The sequence below is a fragment of the Strigops habroptila genome, chromosome 8, assembly GCF_004027225.2.
Source record: "Strigops habroptila isolate Jane chromosome 8, bStrHab1.2.pri, whole genome shotgun sequence".
NCBI lineage: Eukaryota > Metazoa > Chordata > Aves > Psittaciformes > Psittacidae > Strigops > Strigops habroptila.
This window is the reverse complement of record NC_044284.2, coordinates 42826749-42850892: the sequence shown is the minus strand read 5'-3', so window position 1 is coordinate 42850892 and position 24144 is coordinate 42826749. Positions and strand designations below refer to the sequence as shown.

General features: G+C 40.7%; 2 protein-coding genes across 9 annotated transcripts in view; one reads left to right on the top strand and one right to left on the bottom strand.

The window, feature by feature from the left end:
- METTL11B (methyltransferase like 11B) overlaps positions 1-10385 on the bottom strand; it is a 40467-nt gene extending 30082 nt beyond the window's left edge. For 2 of the 5 annotated variants that reach the window (XR_003992797.1, XM_032920136.1), the window contains exons 1-2: positions 10202-10363; positions 7322-7398 (exon numbers count right to left, since the gene is read on the bottom strand). Coding sequence is in view for 1 of the 5 variants with exons in the window: in XM_030495679.1 (XP_030351539.1) it covers positions 7322-7324 (3 nt within the window). In the remaining 4 variants the exon portion in view is untranslated. Of the gene's footprint in view, positions 1-7321; positions 7399-10201 lie in introns of all 5 variants that reach the window. The other 3 variants (XR_003992796.1, XM_030495673.1, XM_030495679.1) reach the window with 3 other exon arrangements.
- KIFAP3 (kinesin associated protein 3) overlaps positions 10371-24144 on the top strand; it is a 68593-nt gene continuing 54819 nt past the window's right edge. For 2 of the 4 annotated variants that reach the window (XM_030495667.1, XM_030495665.1), the window contains exons 1-10: positions 10371-10564; positions 14707-14838; positions 15875-16029; positions 17349-17404; positions 17900-18041; positions 18955-19054; positions 19836-19960; positions 20418-20516; positions 21295-21473; positions 23868-24030. In XM_030495667.1, the coding sequence (XP_030351527.1) occupies positions 10386-10564; positions 14707-14838; positions 15875-16029; positions 17349-17404; positions 17900-18041; positions 18955-19054; positions 19836-19960; positions 20418-20516; positions 21295-21473; positions 23868-24030 (1330 nt within the window). In that variant the 5' untranslated portion in view covers positions 10371-10385. Of the gene's footprint in view, positions 10565-14706; positions 14839-15874; positions 16030-17348; positions 17405-17899; positions 18042-18954; positions 19055-19835; positions 19961-20396; positions 20517-21294; positions 21474-23867; positions 24031-24144 lie in introns of all 4 variants that reach the window. The other 2 variants (XM_030495664.1, XM_030495663.1) reach the window with 1 other exon arrangement.

Here is a 24144-nt window from a genome sequence, read left to right as displayed (position 1 = left end):
TCTCAAGGCTTTCTTTTCAGTTCCAAAGCAAAAGAAAGATGGCAACCCACACCATCAAAGCTCCCTCTGCACACAACATTGCCAGAAAAACATGCCTTTCCACTTCCTTTCAGCTGGATCCTTCCTACCTAAGGCATATGATTGACCCATCTGCTCAGACCAAAAAGTATCCTGCCCAGTTATCTTGTCTCTGACAGCAAAGAGCTGTGATGCCTAGGGAAACAGTCTAAACCCATTAGCTAGGAAATGTGGTTTGGCTGGTTCTTTGCACTTACATACTGCTCCTGCACAGAGCCAGACCAGATATTTTCTTGAACTCTTTCAAGGCCAGGACATGAAGGCCCCCATTCTGGGCATACAAGGGCACACACTAATGATGTGACATGACAGTGGTGATGCCAGGAGGGGACAGCCTTTCTCTGGACTATGAACATCATGACAAAACAGACACTCCAATCTGAGGAAGTAGAGAGTGCAACGGGTAACACCAGATCTGTAGAAAGAATTGATGTGGGTAGACCACGGGTTAGACAGATCATTTAACCTCCTGCAATATGCCTCTCTTACTGGAGAGGCTGAGATGTAAAGACCCAGGCTTTCAGATCTGGAGCTCTGGGGACCCCTCCCTGCTGCTGGCTAGGATGGCAAACACGTTGGTGAGGTGTGCAAAGACCCACACTGGACAAGAAACTGCCTGTACTGCAGCCAGTCTGGAGCTGCTCTGGCATGGTTTGGCCAGCCCATTCATCTGTGCTGTCTGGATGGCCACTGTGCACAGAGAGCCTGACCCCTCTCCGCTGCCAGTGAGCTGCACTCTACTTAACTCTCCCTCAGCACTGTCCCTATCATGAGTCTCTCTCATCTACCTGGCAGGCAGAGCACACAACCTCTTGAAACTTAATTAACTTTCAACTTCTGTGCACATCTTTCAATGGTGATTGCACTTGGCCAACATCTCATAAAGTCATTAGAGGGAGAAGAAAAGACCTGATGAATGCATGGATAGGTAAGGCAAGATAAAACTAATTTCCTGAGGAAGCCAGAGGAAATCAAGGTGAAAGGAAAAAGAGAAGTTCACTGTAGGGTACAAATCTGATAAGTGACCTCGAAAGGCTTCTTGCACCTTTAGCTCCTGAGAAGTCTGGTAGAAGTTGGAGGCATGGGCTTGCACACCAGACAAATTAGAGGAGGTCAGGAGCTGTAAGCAGCATTTTTAGTGCATCGGTGTAAGGATCACAAGTATACTACTCCCTGCATTTTAGATAGTGTATCTGTGACATTGCTTACTTTGATAGCCTTCATCCTTAACTGGTCTCTGAGTTGTATGGAGTTTCACAATACCAGGAATTATGCAGTTAAATCCTGTGCATGCCTTGGAACATTAAACTCAGTTTCTGGAAAACTAAGTGATAAGCACCAAGATGCAAGAAAACTAGATTAAGCCCAACTCCCAGGCAGCATAAACACACAGGAACATGGACTGCAGAGATTATAAACACACTTCCTGTGAAATACTGCTCTTACACAGCAGAGTGGCTCAAAATTTGGAAAAAACACCTCTGCTCTGTACTGAAAGTAGAAGCCTAAATTACCAAGACTGGAAACTATTTGCTTTGCATGAATACTTTCTATCTGAGCTCTCAGACTAGAACCTTTCAAAAGCCAAATGTATGTGTGTTGTCCTTTGGAACCAAAAAATAATCAAGACATGAAAAGTTTGAGATGGTTAAATGTTTCCTCCAGAGGCTGGGGATTAGAAGTCTGGGCAAGTAGCAAAGGAGGGAAAAAAAAAGAGTAAAATAAAAGAAGAAACTCTTAAATGACCTGACAAGGGAAACTTAAATCTTATTTTTAGGGGGTTTGGTTGTACTAAAGCTTGAAAAATTAAATCCACAGCTGTCTCCAGAGGGCTATATCTCACTAAGAAGGCTTCAAGTAAGTTTATCATGTATCCAACACCTAGACATTGGACCTCAGGGACCACTAGGATAATATTTCCTCTGGATTAGCAAGAAAGCTAGCAAGTGACATTTGTATGAGACTAACTTTAAGTTTAAGGGGTTTTCTTATTATAAAATGATAAATGAAGAATGAGCATACTGGGAAGGAAAGTTCTTGCAGTTTGTAAATCTAACACATCCCCAGTATTTCTTAAAAAATGCACTGTTATCTCCTAAATTAGTTTTATTTGGTGACATCAGTAATTTGATGTTTTTATGTCTATCATCCTCCCAGTGAGGATCAACGTGTTCTTTATGAGCAATATTTTTAATCTCATTATCCCCTTTATGAGTAATGCTTTTAATTTCAGAGACCATGAGCACTGGCATTGAGACAATATAACATGTATGAAAAAACTTCAAGAAAGAAACTATAGGAAACACAGAACGGATCTGGCACAATTACAGTGCTTTTCTTCTTCTGGGATTCTTCACTACTAGCCAATAAACCAAGGGTATGTTGGAATGCTATTAATTAACTCACCTTGCTGTGCCTTGCCACGACAACTGATATGCCCCTGGGTTCCAGGGAAATCTTATGAACTATATGATATGGAATACTTTGCTGGAGCTGGGTGAACTAAGGACAACTTCAATATCTTACCTTTGAAATCTGAAATCCAATAGCAAATCGAGTTATGTACAGAAGGCACAAAATAAAACTCGAACATCTACAGAAATGCCAATGTTGGAATTTTGTAGGATAAATCACTTTTTATTTATGTATTTCACACTTTCCGTGCCTGTCTAAGATACACGTGTGAGGAACAGACCACAGGTCCCCACAGTAAAATGCCTACAGTCTGTGGATGGGCTACAGAAATCTAGCATTATCCTGTTCTGCCCATGAAGCACGTCAGTAACAACTGTGTTTTCCAGTTCTACGGAAAATCCAGAGTTACACCCCTATGTGCTACTCTGTGCCCGTACAGATGCATATGTAGGATGTGTAATGAAGAAAAGGTATACATAACAAAATTAAATGAGGAAAGTGAAATGAAGGGAATTACTTAAACAGCTTACAGATGGTAACTAAACTAGTTGAAAGCTGAAGGATTGTTTTTTCAACACACAGCTCAGCAGCATTGTAAAACTTCCAGTATTGTAACCCAGAAGCTCACGTGAAATAGTAATTACCACACCTGAACTCCTGGGCTCTTGTATTTTCTTACCAACGGGTCAGACAGACCAGCCCTTGATCCTTCCTTCCCCTGGTGCTTTCCAGACTTCTGGAAAGTACAGCTGTCCCTTTCCACCTCTCAGGTCTGCTGTTGCCCACCATACACTTTGTTTTGCACACCATCACCTTCCTTTTCTGACACAGTCTCTTCCAGGTGCCCGATACACTCTCCTGCCATTCCTTCCCTGGGTCTCACAGCCAACAACCCCTCTGTCTGTTTCTGTGCTGAGCTAGGACAGCACATGGAATGCACACTGCTCCAGAGCTCAGGCTGGCGGCAAGTCACATCCACTCCTTCGGAGGCATTCTAGAAAGCTCTTCAGGAAAAGATATCTTGCCTGGTATCATTCTACCCAGCACTGATGGCCAAGGTGGAGTATGAAGCAAGGTCTAGGCACTAAGTGCAGCCTTAAAGCTCTCCTAACTGCGAGGGAAATGCAACCACAGTTCCCATGATAAGCCTTTACTCTGCATCCTGTCATCAGCTCCCAGCTGTCACATAATACATTTTTTCTTACAACTGTCTCTGTTCTATACACTCTTCCAGTTTCCATCCCAGACATGTTGCCACAGATTGTCCTGGGAAGACCAAGTAGGGTGAAGGGACAAGTGCACTAAATCAAACCGAAGTACAGCATCTGCTTGGGTTCTTGATGAGTCTAAAACTGACTCACCATCCGCCCTACCCAATGTACTACTTCCTCTATTATTATCAACCATGATGTAAATAAACCAAATTAGCATAAGAACAGAAGCCATGAGAGAATTTACTGTACACTCATCACCCACATTTGCTTTCTTAGATTTAAAAAACAGAGGGACTTCCACGACCATCTAGTTGGCCCTTCAGTATAATATGCATCAAAGACCCCCATTCCTGCATCAAGACCAGCCTTATCACTACCAAGGGGAAGGATTACTTCATCCCCATAAACAATATGAGGTCATCCTTCTTATTTATTCTGCACTTGAAAGGCTTCAACTGCACCCAGGTTTGGGCATGACTCTTCAAGGAAAGTAAGGGCTGACTGATTAGCTTTGATAGAAGAAAGGAAGGGTTTTCTTGGAATAACAGCAATTCAGTCCTGGAATAGATTCCCCAGGAAGACTATAATGCACATTGCTGAAGATTATATTGTGACAGGAATAATATTGGTACAAATTATTTGGCTTGGAGCAGGAAGACAGATTGAAAGAGTTTGCTTCAGCACAATTTGCATTGAACCTGAGCCTGAGCTGGAGCATTTGTTTCACAAAGGCATCTACTCCTGACATAAAGATTGGTAATAGCGCGGAAGCATCCAGACATAAATCCTAAGGTAAGTTATTCCACTGGTTAAGCGCTATCCCACTAAAATTTTATGCTTGATTTCAGGTCTGAATTCACCTAGCTCAAATGTCTCTCCTTTGCTTCCACTCTGCTATACTTCTCATGTGCTTTGGTTAAAATTAAGTGGAAACAAATACACAAATGCACAAATGCTGCTATCTGCAAAAGGTGCAGGATTTGCCCTGCTATGAAGAACAAGGCCAGTGTTGTCCAGGACAGTTAAAAAACTTAATGAAAAATATTTTGGCTATAAAGTGTTGTGCAAAAATTATTTTTTTTTCCCCCCTAAGGAAATTACCATTGTCTGAGATATTTATAATCAATTATTGGAAACTGAAATCTACCTTTTGAATCTGTTTGAAATGAGCACTTTGCTTTAAGTCAAACATCTGAGGACACCACTTCAGCTGAGGTACCCACTCCTTACTCTCCCTTTGCTTTTTTTGACAAAACCTGAACAAAATGACATTATTTTGGAGCAAAGTAGAAAAATTTAATGATCACATGCAGAATCCTTTTCTTTTGGAGAGAAGGGATGAGAAAGAGGGGGAATTTCTGATTTATGATCAAATATAGACTTGTTCAAGTGCAAAGGAGACCCCTTCTTGAAAACACTTAAGCTGGCGCTTAACTTTTATTACTGTGGCAAAATTAAGCATGTGCTTGAGTGGTTGCAGAGTCTGAACCATAAAATGTCATAGCTTTTATAGCTATGAGTCTGCTTTCTGCCTGCTGCATCTAATAAACATTAAGAGGTGAAATTCTGTCCCCATCAGGGTCAATGGTAAAACTCTCATTGACTTCAGCAGAACCACGATTTTGCACAAAAAATCTCCATCATTGTCACTGCAGCCCACAAGATGACATTAGTAGAGAGAGGCCATCTGCTCACTCTTGTATGGACACTTTTATATTTAATCTTTCTGTTTTCCTTAGCTTAATTAAAATTAACCCAAACTGGAAGCACATCATTGGCTCTTTGCATTTCAGGCTGTTTGTCAGAAAATAAGCAGAAATGAAATACACAAATTCTAGTGCACCGTACATACTGAACACACACATAGAGAACATACTGACATATACACGTGGCACTTACAGGCATGGTTTAGTGGTGGACTTAGCAGTGCTAGGATAACAATTAGACTTGATGATCTTAAAGGTCTTTTCCAACCTAAATGATTCTATGATTCTATGCAAATACGTGATATGGCTGTTACGTGTTCCTCAGAGCAAAATTCCCTCTTAAAAGGTTGATCCCTTAAGGAAAAAAAACAAACTAATGTAGCACTATTAAAGTACTTTTTATATCTTCCAACACAACTTAGATCAACCTTACTCAGGACATGAGTAAACTGATATTTTTTCTGTAAGCAGCAACCCTAAAGTCTCAAGTCAGGTGCTGAAAGTCCAGGTAGATGGTTGCTTTGCCACATCTTCAGCTGAGCTTGGGTACTGTATTCCTGCCTTGCAGGAGTGCACAGGCCTGCACATGCAGAGTTTGTTAACACTCCAGCTGTGGAGGAACACTGAGGCACAAGATGGCAGAGGTCAATTTACCACCAGCTGCATATACTCACTCAGCCAAGTGAATGAGTGCACAAGGCCATCAAACAAGATCACTTTCATGGAAGTGAGCAATTTTGATTTGAATAAGCCAAGGGAGAACACAATATACCCTTTGCTCTATAATGTCTAGTCGAAAGAAAGTTCTGCTTCTCTATGAAGAGGTCTGCTTCTTTTCACATCTTTATTTTTTTCTTTCTACATCTGAAAAAATAAAACCCTACAGCTAATTTTTTTGCTGGTTTAAATAAGCCTCAAATTAATGCATTTACTTAGGTCAGTGTGAAGTTAGATATATTATAACATTCAAATCCAGCTCTCCATAGAGAATCCTGTTTTCATTTTTGTGAAATTTCATGTTCAAGGATAACAAGAGCACCCAGGATTTACCAGCACAATCATATGTCATATTGAAAAAGCCCTTCTCTTACATGGATGTCCCTGTCACTGCTGATCAAAAAGGCATTCAAGAATCACCTTGACCTGTGTCCCAAGATTAATTTCATCCAGAAGAGTTAAGCCAGACTTTCCCTTTGCACACCAGATTTTGCTTTGCCTCATCTCACTTCTTCCTTCCAATATAAACCTTTAAGCCCAGGGTTTATTACCTCCATACCTCAAACACTTACTGTGTGACAGCACATCAGAACATCATCATCTCCATCCCCCACTGAGCAGCATAGTCTAATCACTTAAAATGTTTCTCTGAGAGTCATCCTTTCAGAATGTTGTACTTTATTTTACCTAATAAAAAGTCTTAAGGAGTTTCATACATAGTTCATCTTTAATAGGTCTCAGAAAATATCCTGTATCCACTATTTTTCCCTCGAAATCCACCCATGTTCTTTTTTTTCCTGAAAGTAAGGTTCAGTCTTAGATGGAGAGATTATAAATCTCAGAATTGCTTTGGTTTCTTAATTGCACAAGACAGAAATTAGCCTATTACATTTTAACAATTCTATCTTCTATAGAAAAGCAATGTTGCTTATTCTGTTTGATTTTTTTTTCTTCCTCAATGATATAAAAAAATTTGCGTAGGACTCAATGAAACTTTGAAGAAATTGTTTTCAACATATAGTCTCGTGGTTATATACCAAGGGCCCATATAAAGCTCACTGAAGACAATGGAAGCATCTTTTTTTACTTCAAAATCAGGCTTAGCTCCAGTACTTTTCAGTCATAATGAATTTGATTTATACTAAGAGAACCAATAGGAAGAAATTACCAAATTACAAATTACAAAGTTACCATGAGACAGTATGGGGGTGTTGCTCCAATGTCATGGACAGCATTCTGTCGGTCAGGTTAAGAACATCTGGCCACATCTTGAGAAAAAAAAAAAAAGACCACATTAAATTTTTTGCATAAAAAGGGTAAATTAAAAGGGTAAATTAAAATTTCACAATTTTAATGCAAACAACAACAATGTTCTTCATTTCTTCATCTACATTTATTCTACAAAAACGTTGTCCATTTCTTCTACACATATTCTACCATACATTTAACTTGAGAACACTCCACATTTCTTTCCTCTTGTTCTGTTTAACCGTCTGCTTTGCTCCTCTCTCACCCAACTTCTCTTCATGCAACTTTTTCTACCATTCTCTTTCTATTCTGGCTTTCTTTGCAACTCCCATGTTCTTTTCCACCCTTCTTTAAGTTCCCTCACTAAAAGTCTTCTACCTGATTCTAGAACAGTATTTTTTGCAACTGCTCTAAGAAAAAAAAAAAAAACCAAACCCCAAAACCACCCAAACAAAAGCAAAAAGGAGAAACAGAGAGGTACTGCATATTCCAGCTTCTCTTTACAGCCTGATTGGCCTTCTGCCTCAAATACCACTCTTTCATTCTCTTTGTGTATGCTTCTAACATGCAGGTGAGGGGAATCTCCAGGGTCCTATGGTAATACCATGAACCTCATCAAAGTATAACAAAAGAGATGTAAGAAATTGTCCAAAGCAACATCAACAGCTCAGGGAAAGGCTGTAGAACCAGACCTCAGGAAACATTTGGTTTACAATTTAATTTTAAAAGAATCTACTGTGTAATACAAGGTTTTTAGTGTGGCTTTCTAAACCCAGCATCAACTGGTTGTCACTGACAAAATTATCTGATCTTAGCACTGCTTATGGCTCAATCGCTGCAAAGCTGAGGTGTTCTCATCTGACATCTGTCAGGCTGAGACAGGCTTTGCTGTCCTTCCAGGTCTTGACAAACAGCCAATTTTAGCTTAAACATTGTGGCACACTTAACTGCAAAATTTGTTCTTTTTCTTATGTTTTTCAGGTCTCACATTCCTGTGTATCATTCTCATCTTGTAATCCTTGACCTACTTTTTCATAGGTGTCTAAAACTGTTCTCCATTTATTGGCTTATGTAGCCAGATTAAAAAAAGAAATTCTCAGTGAAATAGATGGAGATTGTCAGATACTTAGTACTCAGGAAATATCAGACTATTTAGTTACATACTTGAGAGTTTAATGTTTGGCTCATGCTTATCTGAAGAGCTGCTGAAATCACTGAAGAATTGTGGCTCTGACAGGTAGCTGTATATACATTTTTCTTCACAACAGTCATTAAGAGATGACATATTACCATAATAAAAAAAAAAAAAAAAATAAGGACAGTTACAAAAGTGTTATGTTCTACAACGTTTTGTAAATTCATTGCTCTAAGGTAGCATTTTATATTTCACAGGGTACTTTCTTTTTCTGTTTTCTGTTAAAACAGAGGCAGGGCACAGTATGTACACCACAAAATATTTTTTGCTGCCCTGTTACAAATTATGAAAATATAAAATTTTTTAGTGTTTAATAGGATCAGTAGACATTAAGCATTTATTCTTTATACTTTGCCACAATAAAAACAAAAGCTTAGTTACCTGACTGTTACTTATTTCTGTATTACCCCTATGACTCTGTGTGGATGGCCACTTCAGTTGTATGTAATGGGGCTGTAGGACAGCAAAGAGCACTCCAGAGAACACCACATGCATGGATTCTGCCCTCTATCTTATAATCAACTCCTGTGAGTTGCTATGGAGTGTTATTGTCCTTTCCTTCTGAAACCCAAACAACTATCCCTGTTCCTCAAACAATTCTTGAAATAAACAATCTCTGCTGATTCCACAGTTTTATTTTTACAAATATAAGCAGAAATGAAACCCCTATTTTGAGAAAGTACGGAGAGAGTCTACAAAGCCAAAAAGACACTGCTGCCTCTAGTTCTATGTGTTTGTTTCTACCTAGATGGACAGCAAGACCTTTAGGCAGCTGGGGATAGGCCTGATTTACCTCCATCATGGATATTAGAACACACAGCTTAGAGCAATCTCCGTTCCAGACTGGATGCTGCTCTGATACAAGCGACAGTCTTGTTAGTTCAACTACAGTCCATTAATATAGTTTCTGATACCTCTTGGATATGATGCTGTTTGGTTGTTCTTTAGAGTCGCTGGGAAACAAGGTAAAGAAGCAGAGGATTCAGGTGCTGGCTGTACAGTGTAACACTATTTTGGATTTCCAGCCACTTTCCTAACACTGGAGCTACAGCAGTATCACCCCCCAGGTCTCTTGGAGCAACAGTGTTGCTGATCCAAGAAGATTGTTTCAAAACACCTTGCTAACCAAGGCTGCCTTAAAGCTGGGCTGAACTATGAGATGGTGCTGAGGAAAAGTGGCAGCTCAGATTGCCATAATGGGGCAGGACACCACAACAGCCCTTCTTCAATACTCCCCTAAATACTGCAGTGAGAAACATGAAGTCTCCTTACCCCTACTGCTCACAACGTCCTGAAGTATCAGGTATGAAAGAGGTGGTACCCTTGTGTAAGGGCGCAACTGTGCCTTGACTCCCTCAGAGCTAAAGGACCTGTGGTCATGCCACACCTGGGCCCCTGCTTTCCTCAGCACCATTAACTTTGCAGGGGGACCAGCCCCACTGGCCTGCCCTGTGTGGGGCCTGCAGGCCGCCGTACTCACTGGCCTTCCCATGATGGAGCGGGCAAAACCTGAGGCAGCAGCGGGGTTGGACACTCGCGGGGGTGCCGAGGCCCGTGGGGCAGCCCCGGCCCTCAGGGGGATCAGCTACACCCCAGGTCAGCAAGGGTCCTCGGCCGGGGGTACTCACCTAGCACGGCGGCCGGCGGGCATAACCTACCCGTTACACCCTGAGGTGGCACCGGGGAGCACGGCACGGCCCAAGGCAGCGGAATAGCGGCTCCCCCACACCTGCAGGGGGCGCTGCGCCCGCCCGCCCGTGCGCGGCCGGCACCCGGCGCCGGCGGGCCCCGCGGAGGGGCAGCGCAGTGCTCATGCGCGCACGTTCCCGTGGGCCGAGGCGGCGGTGGCGGCGCGTGCGCGCTGTGAGCGCGCGGGGCGGTGCTCGCGCTCACCCTGGTAACAGCACCGCTGCGGGGCCGTGCCCCGCCGAGGCCTCCCCCCCCCGCCCCGTCGCCGCCATGCAGGGCGAGGACGTCCGGTACCTCAAGAGGTAACTTGGGAGGGGAAAGAGATAATCGTTGTGGGGCCGAGGCGTGCGGCAGGTTGTGATGGTTTGCGGTGGGAAGGGGCCGTGGGGTTGAGGCGCGGCAGGTTGCGGTGGGGGCTGGGCGTGGGGCTGAGGTGCGGCAGGTTGTCCCGAGGGGTGAGGTGGGGTAGTTTGCCGTGCCGTTGTGTGGACGTTGTGGGGTGGAGACAGGTGTTGCTGTCGTGGGGGATGGATGGGAGGTTATGGGTTGGGGGAGTACGAGCGGACTGAGGCTATGGGGCTGTGGCAGTTTAGCCTGTGGTGGGGGCTGAGTGGGAAGTTGTGGGATAAAGAGGCAAGAGGGGGTTGTGGGGTGGTGATGGAGTGTGGAGCTGAGGTGCTTTGGGGTGTGGGGTTTGGAAATGAGAGATATATTTGTTTGGAGCAGGCTGAGGGGTGGCTGTCTAGTCCGGTGGGCAGGAGATTTGGGTGGGGATTGGGAGGCTGGGTAAGGGGTGAGTGATGGTTATAAAATGGGTTTAGGGTGGGCTGAGAGATGGGATGGGTGGCATGCTGGTGGTAACTGGTTGGGGAAGGTAGTAGATTGGAGGGATGCACTGCTTTGAGGCTGACTGATGGCATTTTATGAGGTACATTTGGGATGGTGCATTGAGGTGCCAGTTGAGAGGGTATAATTGCTATTAGGAGATGAGTGGGGAGGAGTGTGTGGGTATTAGAGGTTGGGATTGGGCAGGTGGTTGCTTTGAGGAACAGGCAGGCTGAGGACTGAGAAGGGGGTATTAGGCAGTAAGTGCAGGTTCAGGGTGCAGCTGGAGAGCTGAATTGATTTGGAGGAGATATTAGGGCATGGCAGATTGCAGGGGGGATGGGACAGGTAATGTGGTGGGATGGATGGACGTGAGAGGTAACCGTGGGTATGAAGTGGGTGATCTGGATTTGATGTTAAAGATGTGATGAATGAACGGTGGCTTTATCTGTCTATTGGCAATGTGACCAGTCAGCCTAATAGGGTCTGAGTATGCAACTGTTGGCTCTCCATCAGTTGTTTCAAAGCAAAAGTGCTAGCAATCCCGAAAGATGTCAGGGCATTACATCTTGAATCCATGGAGTTCGTGGGATTTTCTTGTGGGTTTTTTGGGTTTTTTTTGGAGGGGAGGAGGGGGGTGTGCTGATTAACATGTCTAGGCTTGTGTGCAAGTCTGGTACTCCTCTGATCCCTGTTTCGCTTTGTCATCCTCCTCGAGCAGTCCCCCTCCCACCAAATCTGACTTGCTAGGATTTGTTATTGGATTTTCAGCCTTATCCATGTGTGCTATTTGTGCTGCTTGTAATTAGGATAGTTTGATTTTGCTTTTTCCCCCTGAAGGAATTAGTTGATAAAGGTTATTCACACACCAGCTTTGGTTACATGAGCTCAGCTAGAACAGCTTTTGTCTGTAGAAAAGGCCTTCCTCTTTTAAACCTCTAATAGAGCAGGATTCTTGTTGACAAAGCAGGCAGTGAAGTGAAAGGATGGGCTGATGTGTGTGAGAGGTCCCCAGTGCATGGCTGCTTCTACTAGTTATAGGAATGTCTGTATTTTTAAATGTTTTATGAAGTGACTTACAAACTTAAGATGCACAGAAAATCAATAAAGTAGATGTTTGTGGATTCGATGGAGAAGGAGGGATTGTTTATCTAAAAGATTTTTTTGTGTGGAGGTTTTTTTTTTTTTTTTTTGTGCTGGCAATCTGAATGCAGTGTTTTCCAAATGGAAAACAATTTTAGTGGCTGGGTAGTGCATTTTAGTGTAGCTCTTCAAGCAGTTCACAAGATGAGATTTTTCAGAGAGGGAACTTGAATGTGAATTGATTTGTGACTCCATTAGCTAGGAAATAGCTCAAGTAGCGAGGGTGGTTATCAATATGAGAGGGCAGAAAATCTCTGCAGCTATAAATTCTTCAGCTTATTTATCTGTCTCTCTTATGGAAAAAATTACGTATGGAAAATGCTAAAACTGTTTAAGCAGTCTTAGGCGGAGGTTCTGCTGGTCACTAAGCTCATCACTGCTTTACTGCTGCCAAAAGGAGGAGGTCTCACTCCATCCTCTTTATCCCTGCTCATAGAGGAGGAAGTGTTATTCCCTTTCTATAGAGCGCTCTGATTCAGTAACACAGTGAAAAACTCCCTCTGCCCAAAACAGGCAGAGTTTTCTGTCAGATTGCTGGAATTGGCTGTGAAAGGTTTTGATGAGCCCTCATGATGAACCAAGGTGATTGCCAGGAGCAGGAAACACGTGAGAAGATCTAATCCTTCTGGCAATGATGAGCTGTTAGTTCAGCTTAGTTCTTGTAAAACTATACCACACTCCTTCAGACCTTTTTGTTCTCTACCCATCCTTTTCTTTATATCTGTAAATATTACCAAGCTGTAATTATGAGGTTTGACTGTCAGGAGGAGTATTTGTGGTTGGGATCTCCTGGCAGGTCTAAATATGGGGGAAATATATTTGGGGGTGAGGAGCAAGAGGTGGTTCTTTTCAAATAGATTTGCTGTAAGTTTTCTGCTCTGCGAGGCTGAACCTTGTGCGAACAGACTGTACTGAAGCATCTGCTTCGAAGTACGGTTCAAGGAAAGAAAACACAAGTTTCTTCAAAAAATCTGAAGTGATAAATGGAGTTCTGCTACAATCTCATCAAGGAAGATGTTGCTTTTAGCAGTGGACTATATTTGTTTGCCCTGTGGCTTTATGTCCTTGTAAGTCTGGTATTGAACTAGTTTATTTCCCACAGCAGACCTTTCTGTGGTTTGTGGGTTTTTTTGGGCAGCTATATCTCAAGAAAAAGGTATTTTTGTACTTCCGCAGAAGGGGAAGCACCCACTGTAGTAGCTGGGTAGCTGGAAGCATACATTTCAAACATTTACTGAAGAGAGTGGTTACACTGAAGGCTGCATCTGGATTTGCTGACGTTTCCAGCTCTGTGAGGCTGAAGTAGTTTTCCATGGTCTAATTGGACCCAATGCTATAGCCAGCTGCTCTGTCATGTATGCTGATACAGCTACTGGTGAAGCCACCTGTATATCTTTGGGGTGGGATTTGTTTTGGGTTGTTTGTTTTTGGTGGGGTTTTTTTTGGGGTGGGTTTTTGGTTGTGTGTGTGTTTTTGGTGGGTTGGTTTTTTGGTGTGTGTGGTTTTTCTGGTGTTGTTTTTTTTTTTTTTTTTTTAATTACACAGATCGTGCCAATAAACCAACACCCAAACAAAACCCCAAAACAAACAAAAAACCCACACATGCACTACAAACTAAAGCCATTCTCTGGATGTGGTTCTGCTGTCACTCAAAACCAGAAATAAGGTGTATCTTCATGGCCTTCTATCCATGGCCTATCCTCATGATCCTTGTATCTCTGTGTGAACACGGAGTTGCTGTCACAGAGGAGGAGAGAGCAGGACAGGTCCTTTAGACAGTGACATACCCAGAGTGCTTTCCTGGAGAATGCTTTTCCAAAATATCTGTAGCTGTAGTAAAGCGGGTAGACATGCTTGATTTATCTGGTCATGGCAGCTGTTGATCTGGTAAGTCCCCAAGCCTGGCAACAGACACAGTGAGGTGAAGAACAGTATTGAAGAGGTTTGTGCTTCAGGAGAAAAATTAAAGTTATTTGTGATTCATTCTTAGTAGATGTTTAACTGTTAAGCTTTTAGCTAAGAGGGTCTTAGAAGAAAAATTTCCATTTGTAAATGACTGCACTCAATCAATGTCATTAGCAGAAGATTTCTCAATACTGACAAGGTAACAGGGAATCAACTGGGAAATTCACCTTCTCTGTGAAGTGTATCTTTTTCCTGATTGTAGTTCCTGAAGAGAGCTGGGAGACTTAGAAATCAAAGATTTATCCTGTTTGTTTCTTACTTGACTTCAGTGACTAAGGCTTGACCAATGACTTGGGTGTTTCTGTATGTACTAGAGGTAATAGTCAGAAATATGCCACTAGCACTAAGCTTTGGTACAGCTGTGTGAAATGAAATGTGGTGTGGAAGGTGGGCAGTGCTTGGGTTCAGAGTGTAAATAGAACAGCAGACAGATCCTGGTTACTGATCTGTGTTCTGGTATGTTTTCTGAGCTTTTAATTTAATCAATAATTTTTTTTTTTCTTCATTGCAGGAAGGTAAAAGGAGGCAACATAGATGTACATCCATCTGAGAAAGCCCTCATTGTCCATTATGAAGTGGAAGCGATGATTCTGGGAGAGATGGGAGACCCTGTCCTGGGGGAACGCAAGGAATGTCAGAAAATGTAAGGTCATAGCAAGTTCCGATAGCTTTTTTCCATTTTTTCATAGTCATAAATTCAATAACCCAGAGCATCAATAGCCTGTAAGAAATCATATGTTCTAATATTTATAAAACTTATGCTAGGTTAGTAGAGGGTTTAGAAGCCAGGGAAGTTAACATCTAAAACACATATTGTAAAGTGCTTTTCATCCATGTACTTTAAGGTGTTTTGTGAAGAAAAGTGATTAACGTTGAAGCAAATAATGCTATTGAGCCTTCTGACAGCCTTATGCTCTAGCTGTTGCCTCTCCTGTTGTTTGCATCTGTCACTCCTGCTAGTAATTTCACTATGCTATCTGCATTTTACTTTTACCTGGTATTTTTCTTTTAAGAGCATTAAAATATTCCCCATTGGAAAAGCCCATAGAACTATCATGCCTTTAATTTCCAAGATGCAAGTTTGGACCTTTCCTAGGTTTGTTTTATCTCCATACTGACTTGACTTCAGTCAATTATTTTGAAATTCTTTTTGAAAACTTGAGCTGAAGTGGCTGCATGTGTAAGTGCATGTAAGAAGAAGAATTGAGTAAGAAAAAGAGAATCTTTAAATTGTCTCAAATTTCTGAGGATATCTGTTTTCAGATGAATCAGCTTAACTTGAATATGCAATGTGGTGGAATTCCTTTTTGATCCATTCTATTGTTATTTTTTGTGTATGCTGTACTCCTTTGCAGGCCTGTGCACTTTTTTGGGGTGTATTGCAAATAAATTATTGGCTGCTGTGTCTGAGATGGTTATAAAGGATCTGTTTGTACAGCTGCATTTAGTGTTGCTGCTTGTCAGCTGATGGACAGGTATGCTCTGTCAAATCCGTTTGACAGTTACTTGCCATTTGGAGTTGTAGAGAGCCACTGCTTTGACAGTACCTTTGTAAGTCATGGCACAGCCATTGGTGGTATCAGGACCATTTCTGCTTCAAGAAATTCATGACTGTGTAAACATAAAGAACAAAAGATACAAAAATTTAAAAGCTGAAGAGATACCTGTCTCTTTTGCAGCATTCGGCTGAAGAGCCTTAATGCAAATACAGACATTGCTTCCCTGGCTCGAAAGGTAGTTGAAGAATGCAAGCTCATTCACCCCTCCAAACTGCCAGAAGTAGAACAGCTGCTGTACTACCTGCAGAACCGCAGAGATGCCTCAGCAGGAAAAGGTAAATAATATAGGAACGAAGCAGCTTGGGACTAGGTTGCTTCAGCACTGAACAACTACTGTGTGAGGTTTTTCTAGCTGAGCTCCTAACTTGCTTGATCCTAACTTACAAGTCCTCTGGAGATGAGAGTGGGGAAGATGTACAGTTAAATCACACTTGGAAAAAATTAAAATCTTGGAGCGAGACTGGTGAGAATTAACTTTTTAAAACCAAAGCTTACCTTTTTGGTTAGTTGAACTTAGTGTTGATGCTTCTTACTGACTGCCTTGTGCTTTAGTAGGACTTGAGAGGTGCAGATTCTGTTATTTGGTGCAGCCTTTTCGTGTTGCATCCGTGCTTGCAGTGACATCAAAAGACTGTACGTTGATCTTCCTAGAAAGATCTGGCAGCATCTGTTGCAAGGGTAAATAATGTTCCTAGGCTGAATTTGCACTGTCTGTAAAGCTGGAGTGAGGAGTTTTCAGGGCCTGACAAGCTGTGGTACAGTGTAGCAGAGAGCTTGAGGTGGTTGTGTTGTCATCTTAAGTTCCTGACATCTTAGTGATCCTCTTTCAGTTTTAAGTTCGTCTTAAATTTTCTGCTTAGGGGACAATTTCATATTTTACATCCAATCCTGCATTACCTTGTGGCTGGCAAGATTTCTTGCAGTCATTACATGATTAGCTTTGTTCTCAAGTTGGATTCTTATCTTAGTGGGATAAGATGAAAACAAAGATTAATGTTATTTGTATGCTTTGATTCTAGCTGCTTTGGGTGTTTTACCTTTTCTTCTGTATAACATAGAAATGTAGGGGGTTGGAACTAGATGATCTTAAGGTCCTTTCCAGCTCTAACTATTCTATGATATGATTCTATGTTGGTGTGTATGTTATATACATGTGTATATACATATATATGTATACATTACACACACACATATATATACACACACATAAATATATATATGCCTTGGTGTACCACAGGGCAGCTTTGCCACAGTGCACAAGCAGAATCAAAGCTGCTAAGGTATTTTGCTGTGGAAGTGAGTTTTGCCACTATGGGCTTTCACTAACAATTATTAGCCTTTGTCTCCCCAGCTGACTGGGCTGCAGCTGATCATTTAGAGTGAGGAGTCAAAAGGCATCTAAGATTTATTTTGCTCCATGTATGTTGTCCAGCTTCAGAAACCTGACATACCTTAGCTGTGTTAGTCTGACAGCTCAGCTTGACACAAAAGGACTTTGACCTTGATTTAACCAGAATGTTTACTGTGAGAATACTGGGTATTTTTTTTTGTCTGTGCACATGCATGGCTTAACTACAACCATGTCTTTTTACAGAAAAGAAAGAGAAATCCAGTAAGCCAAAAGATCCATCCCCATTTGAAGGAATGGAGGTAAATATTGGTGGTAGAAGAAAAATGCAAAACCCATTTACTTCTTAAATAAGCAGATACAAGGGAGGAGGGGAGAGGAGGTACTGAATCCTCAGGGTTTTATGCTGCCTTTTTTTTGAAACAAAGAACTTGGTTTGGGAATATTGCACTTTGGAATAAAAATTGTCTCCATACAGGGTAAAATACTTGAGTTGCATACTTCGCCCTCCAACTATAGCACGCAGCAGGACAGCAAGTGAGGTCTGGAACATCAGACAGGACACAGGGAGTCATGTCTAAGCATCCTTTGTTTTTTGTAATTAAATCTCAAATTTCCTGGTGTTCATTGGCAGTTATTCTGGATGTGTTGATTTTTTTTCCTTGTATTTTATCTTTTCTTAAGATCTTAACTCAAAGCTGTGCACTCTTTTCTTTTGGGATTGAATAATGTTGTGATTGATTGTGTTGAATTGATACCACTTTCTCTGTGAAACCCTCACTTATGACTGCTTTCAGATTGATGAAGTTGCTAATATCAATGACATGGATGAGTACATTGAGTTATTGTATGAAGACATTCCTGACAAGGTGCGTGGCTCTGCCCTTGTCCTGCAGCTGGCTAGGAATCCAGATAATTTGGAAGAACTGCTTATCAACGGTAATTTTAAAACCCAGTGGTAACTTCTCTTAATGTTGTGCTATTTATTTGTGGTGCTTTCTTCTTAAGGGAAAAATAGTTCACCTTTAATTTGAATTTTTCTCTGGTTTGATAGGCTTTGCTTCTCAGTACATAAGCTGGCTGTCAGAGCCCAGCTGGATCTCTCTACATACGGGTGCTGTTTAGACTGTTCTTAGGTGGGCCTAACACAGAAATCTTCCTGGCCTCAGTAGGCTTCAGATGGTTTGCTTTTTTTTCCTGATCCTAGTTATTTTGATGCTAAATCAACTTCAATTGGGATGGCTGCTGGAGACAGGAGAATGTAGAGTGGTATCCTGAAGATGAGGAAACTTGCTTTGAAAATGGGATTTGCAGGCTGACAGAAGTATAGGTGTCCAGTTTTCAATGGGAAAGACGAGTGATCTGGAGAGGAAAAGTATGACAAGAAATATAAATCAAATTGTTAAATAATACAAAGTTGCACCAGGAAGAAAAAATAAATAGATGTGGATGAAAAGTGATAGTTCTCAATATAGAATTTAAAGGGGATTTGGAAATTAAAGTGGTGATGTTTTAGGTAGGGGCCATAGAGTAGCATGGAACATACAGCTGGCACAGGCCACAAGATAGTAAGGTTAATGGTAGTTTTAAGATGACCTTTGTGTTTGGTTGCAGCTTCCTTGAACGTGGCCTCTTCCTAGGATTTGTGACTGGATGACCACCCAGGGTACTCTGTTTTAGAGTTACAAACATAACTTGTAGGCAGTGTTACATGTTAAAGTGAGATACCTCTGAAAATCTTTCATTAGGAAACTGACAAAGGTAGAATAAGGTATATCCAAATTCTGAGTCTCAGGAGACAAAAAGAGGAAGGTGAAATGCTGATGCTCATCTAAATCCTGTTTCACTTCAGAGGCTGCTCTGGGTGCGTTGGCTAGAGTGCTGCGGGAAGACTGGAAACAAAGCGTGGAACTTGCTACCAATATAATTTATATTTTCTTCTGCTTTTCAAGGTGAGTGCGGAGTCTCTGTGTATAGGGACATACGTAAGTTCTCTCTGCTTAATGGTTTTTCATTTGTTTTCTGCACTGCAATATAAAACCTCACTGAAACAGGAAAAAAATGGCTGAGATGGAAACATGTTTATTATAAATGACAAAATTGAGGCACAAAAAGAACCCCCACAGTGAGGCAATGTGTAGTAGAGCTGGGAAGAAACTAGTAAGGGTTCTGACCTGTAGCTTATAGGCTGAGCTGCCACCTTTTATTTCTCAGCATTCCTACAGGGAAGAAGCAGTATTCAAAAGTGAAGTGAGTGCTTGTTCTTGTTTAGCTATGCCAGTGTTTCAGCATACCCTGCCTAGAAATAATTCACATGGAACTTGTGTTGCATCTTGATTTTAGGTCTCTTTTATATGTCTGCTGAGTAGGTCTCTTTTATATGTCTGCTGAGTGCTTCCATATTGAAGCACTCACAATATGGAAAGTGGGGCTGATTGGAAAACATTTTCCTTTATGCATAAAAATTGGAATGTGTTTTTTATTTTGACTTGGAAGAACAAGCTATTGCTTTCCTTCTACAAGTTTGGAAAAAATATCCATGTTTACAGAAACTATTCTTATTTTGAAACAATTTTTGAATAGAGGAGTGTTATAATGGGACAGAGAGTAAATATCTTTTTTTAATACTTCATGTGGTGTGGTGTTGGGACATTGCTACCATAGATGTCAAAACAGATCTGGGGTGGTTTGCATTTTTCTTTTTCCTCACAAGTTGTTTTTTCTTCAATGTAGTTTTTCTCAATTTCATGGAATAATCACACACTACAAAATTGGAGCTCTGTGTATGAATATCATAGACCATGAACTGAAGAGACATGAGCTTTGGCAGGAAGAACTTTCTAAAAAGAAGAAAGCTGATATCCTTTTGATATGCTGGGGCAGCTTGGTGGCTTTTGACTTGCCTTGGTAGCTGTTGTTGATTTATACAAGATGAGCATACAGCAGCTTCTGTGAAAGGAATAGAATTTACTAAAAAGTGCAAAATATGATATGAAAAAGAGCAAGAGTGAGAAATTCAGGCTGCTGAAGACGTTAAGCTGTAGTTACTAAAACAACAACAAAGTTTTATTTCATCAGTAGTATGTTTTAGGAACATTTGTCCTGACTATTAGAATATGATGCATCCAGGACTAGGAGGAGAAAACAAATTATGCTGTAGATTACAAGTGTAGCAAGCTGTTGCTGAGGTAGTGTGTTTACACTGGGTATTCCACAGATCCCTTGCTTTTTACTAATGGTTGAATAACACCCTGAGGATGGTAGTTATCTAGGCTGCTTAACTTTTATCTGAACTTCTTAACTTCTGCAATTTACTTGATGAAGATCCTGAAAATCAAACTCTGAAAAAGGACTATGAGAAAACTTACAAGAAATATCAAGGGCTGGTTGTCAAGCAGGAACAGCTACTCAGAGGTACCAGATCCAAATAGCAAGTTATTTCCTTGTTGGTGAATGTGGGTAGAGGGTTTTATTAGATGCTTGTTACAACCAGGATGCGTTAAACATGCTGAATGTGTGGATAAATATGGAAGAGCATTGCCAAAGAATAGGGAGAAGGTGAGTGCTTAATCAGATTGTTTGACAGTATACTAACAATTTTTAGAATGATCTGTCAGTCTTAGAGGAAAAATAGCAAAAGTGATCCACTTAACTTTTCTTTGCTCATAATGTTGGTTTGGGAGGAGTTTGGGTATTCTGGTTTTGTACATTTGATTGGTGGGGTATTGGGGGTGTGGGTGTTTGTTTTGTGTTGAGTTTTTTTGTTTGTTTGTTTTTCATTTTTTTGTTTTGTTCTTTTTAATTTGGCCTGTATCTGATTCAAGTTGAAGTGCTTTCATTCTGTCTCAGTTTTTGTACTAAAGCATACTTAATGTTAGATTGAAATGATCTGAGTGGCAAAGCTTTCCTGGCAAGGGCTTTTTAATGGTTCACATTGGAATTGAAAGAAAAAAGTATAAAAAGCTTCTAGTGATTATACTTTTATTTTTATTTTTTTTCAAAACCACTACTAGAATTCAGCTTCTTAGTGCTTTCTAAACAGGCACTAAAAGTATTCATGGTCGGTTTCCTTCAAAATGCATTGTGAAGGTAGCAGAACACTTCTGAAAGTCTTAAGCAGTTAATGTGTATGTAGAGACTTTAGTTCTCTTGTGTATGATCTCACGGTATGATTTGTATTGGACTTTGTTAGTTGCACTTTACCTGCTCCTGAATCTTGCTGAGGATACTCGCACTGAGCTGAAGATGAGAAACAAGAACATTGTCCATATGTTAGTGAAAGCACTGGACCGTGATAATTTTGAGCTGCTTATGCTGGTTGTATCTTTCTTGAAGAAACTCAGCATTTTTATGGAGAACAAAAATGATATGGTAAGGCTCAGAGCACTCATAGCACTCCACTGTAATATTGGAAAAGTATGGATTGTGTGGTTGGAGGGAAGAGGGAGACATTTCTGTCCCCACCCTAAGTATCTGTAGCACTGATTATCTTCTTTCATTACTAGTAAAATGAGTAAAAGTGCAACATCCAGCCAGTAACATAATGCAACATTTTCTGAAGAACTGTCATCCCAAACAGTGAAGTTACCTCAAAATATGATACATGAAATTCCAAATTTTGAAGACAGCACCCCAGAGTCTTTTCATATCCCCACTTCTGGAGATGGTCATGGCCCTGCCCCCAGACTAGATTCTTTTGCCATCATACTGTTGTCTCTGCTGAGAAAGGTGGTTACCCTTTTGCAGTTTGCTAGACTAGTTTACTTATTTCCTAGGTCAACTTGGTCTTCAAAGGCACCTCACAATTGTTCCTTCATGCTGCCAGTAGCTCCTAAGAACTGGGGGCAGTGTTACTCTTTATAAGCATCTTTTAGGTGAACTCTCAAACTTCTGAAATTGTAGCATATTTTTGTGTGTGTGTGTGACTTTAAGCTCTAGCCAAGCATCTTCTTTTCTGATTTCCCGGCGTCTGTTAATAGATACATGCCTTCACTTCCGTGCCTTTATGCCAGTTTGTTAAATGAAAATGATAAATTTTCTTTATCCAGGAAGTAATCTGAGATTAATGTTACACTTAAATGGTGAGATGAAAAGATCTGTGTAAATGCAGTAGGAAATTAATTGCGTCTTTGTTACTGGAACTGCCACTCTCATGCATATGCACTGAAAAATGTAGACAAGAGGTATCTCTCTTATTTATATATGGGTATCCTATTTCTTAACAAAAGTCAGACACCAAGCATGTGTTTTGGGGGGAATGTAGACTGTTTATTAGGTGATTGCTCATTGATTTAGTTTATACTTGTGTAGTGTCCTGAAGGACTTTATTAGGAAAATAAGGATGATTTGCTGGCACACCTTCTGCATTCCATTTGATTTAGCAGAAAGAAAAATGAACCAAAGTTGCTGAATTAATTGCAGAGTGTTTTAACAGTTTTGAAAAGACTTTTGAAAAGGTTTGTATGCTTCAGGTCAGCTGTCCACTTGAGCATTCCTTACTGGTAATAAGGATGATACTTTTCTCTGCACAGTATTATTAAGGAAGGCTACCAGTGAAGGAGAAGGTGTTTTAATATTTATATCGGGCAATAACACAGAAATATCAAAGGCAAAATGAACCAAGATTAGTTGCGCAATGCCTGATTCTAAGTAAAACTGAATAATCTGTGTATATTTATAGCACACTCTTCCCCTTGGTATTCAAATAGGGATATTTATTAATTTAATTTAGGAATTTAATACTTGTTGTATTAAATTCAAAGCAGTGAGGTAGGAGTTCTTGCTATCTGATTGTTTTTGATCAAAGGAATCCAGTCAGTTTGATTGTTGCACTATGCAGTGTAGGGTGAGCTGTAGTTTCTTAGTATTCATTCTCTGTGTATTTATAACTGGAAGGCTAGTTACATACATGCAAAAGTTTGAAGAATGCAAAGTAATTTTGTGTGCCTCCTTCTGGCCAAGGAACGTTCTGGGAAACAAGAAAATGTTTTTTTCTTTAATTCTTTAAAACAATTTTTTAACAAATGCATTTAAAAGATTATGTCAAATAAAAGCAGAGAAATTATGCTTAAAAGATGATAAAAACTTTTTGAAGTTTTGCCAGTCAATGCTCAGATGACTTTTCTGGCTGCTGAAGTGAACGTGATCTCAGGAACTGATACTGCTTCTCAGTTCCTGGATTACACTTTTTAATTTGAAAGTGATACAGGTTTCAAGATGACTTTCATGCTTTTATTAAATTAACATACAGGACACATGCCTGTTCTGAAAGCACATGCAAAGTTCTGTCTAGGGATTCAATTGAAATTCATAATGAAAGGTCTCAAATTCTTTTTGAATGCCAATTTTCTGTCTTTCTTGGTTGGGTATCTCTTTGACTTTAACATCACTTGCTCTAGGATTGCTTGTGTTTAAGGTTAAATGAGTTGTTACCCCCACCCCAATCTAGTCTTGCAAGTGATGTCTCAACCACATTCTTATAGTGTTCCAACTGTAAAGAATATTTCCAAGACATCTGAACTGTTTGGTTCAAAATCTTTTTAAATCAACGTTACCCTGTAACCCAATCTAGAAGACTTCAACCACAAAGACATACGCAAAGCTGCTTCAGATGAAAATGCATTGACAGACACTATTACGGGTACAAATTGGGTATGCATTTGCATATGCGTGTATGTAAATATATAAGACGCTGAGAAGGCTTTTACATTGAAGACAAAGCTAAGTTTGGATGGATTATGGGTTTTTCTTTTTCTTGATACACAGGTTGAAATGGATATTGTTGAAAAACTTGTGAAAATGGTACCTTGTGACCATGATGACCTACTGAACGTCACTCTTCGACTCTTGCTAAATCTCTCCTTTGACACAAGCCTGAGAAATAAAATGGTGCAAGTTGGTCTACTTCCCAAACTAACTGCACTTCTAGGTATGTTTTCTTCTGTTGTAATATAGACATTTCAGAAGGGACAGTGAAGCTGTTCACATGATATAGTGTGCCTAAAAGTTGCTACATCACTTTTCTCTTTGCCAGAGAACTTCC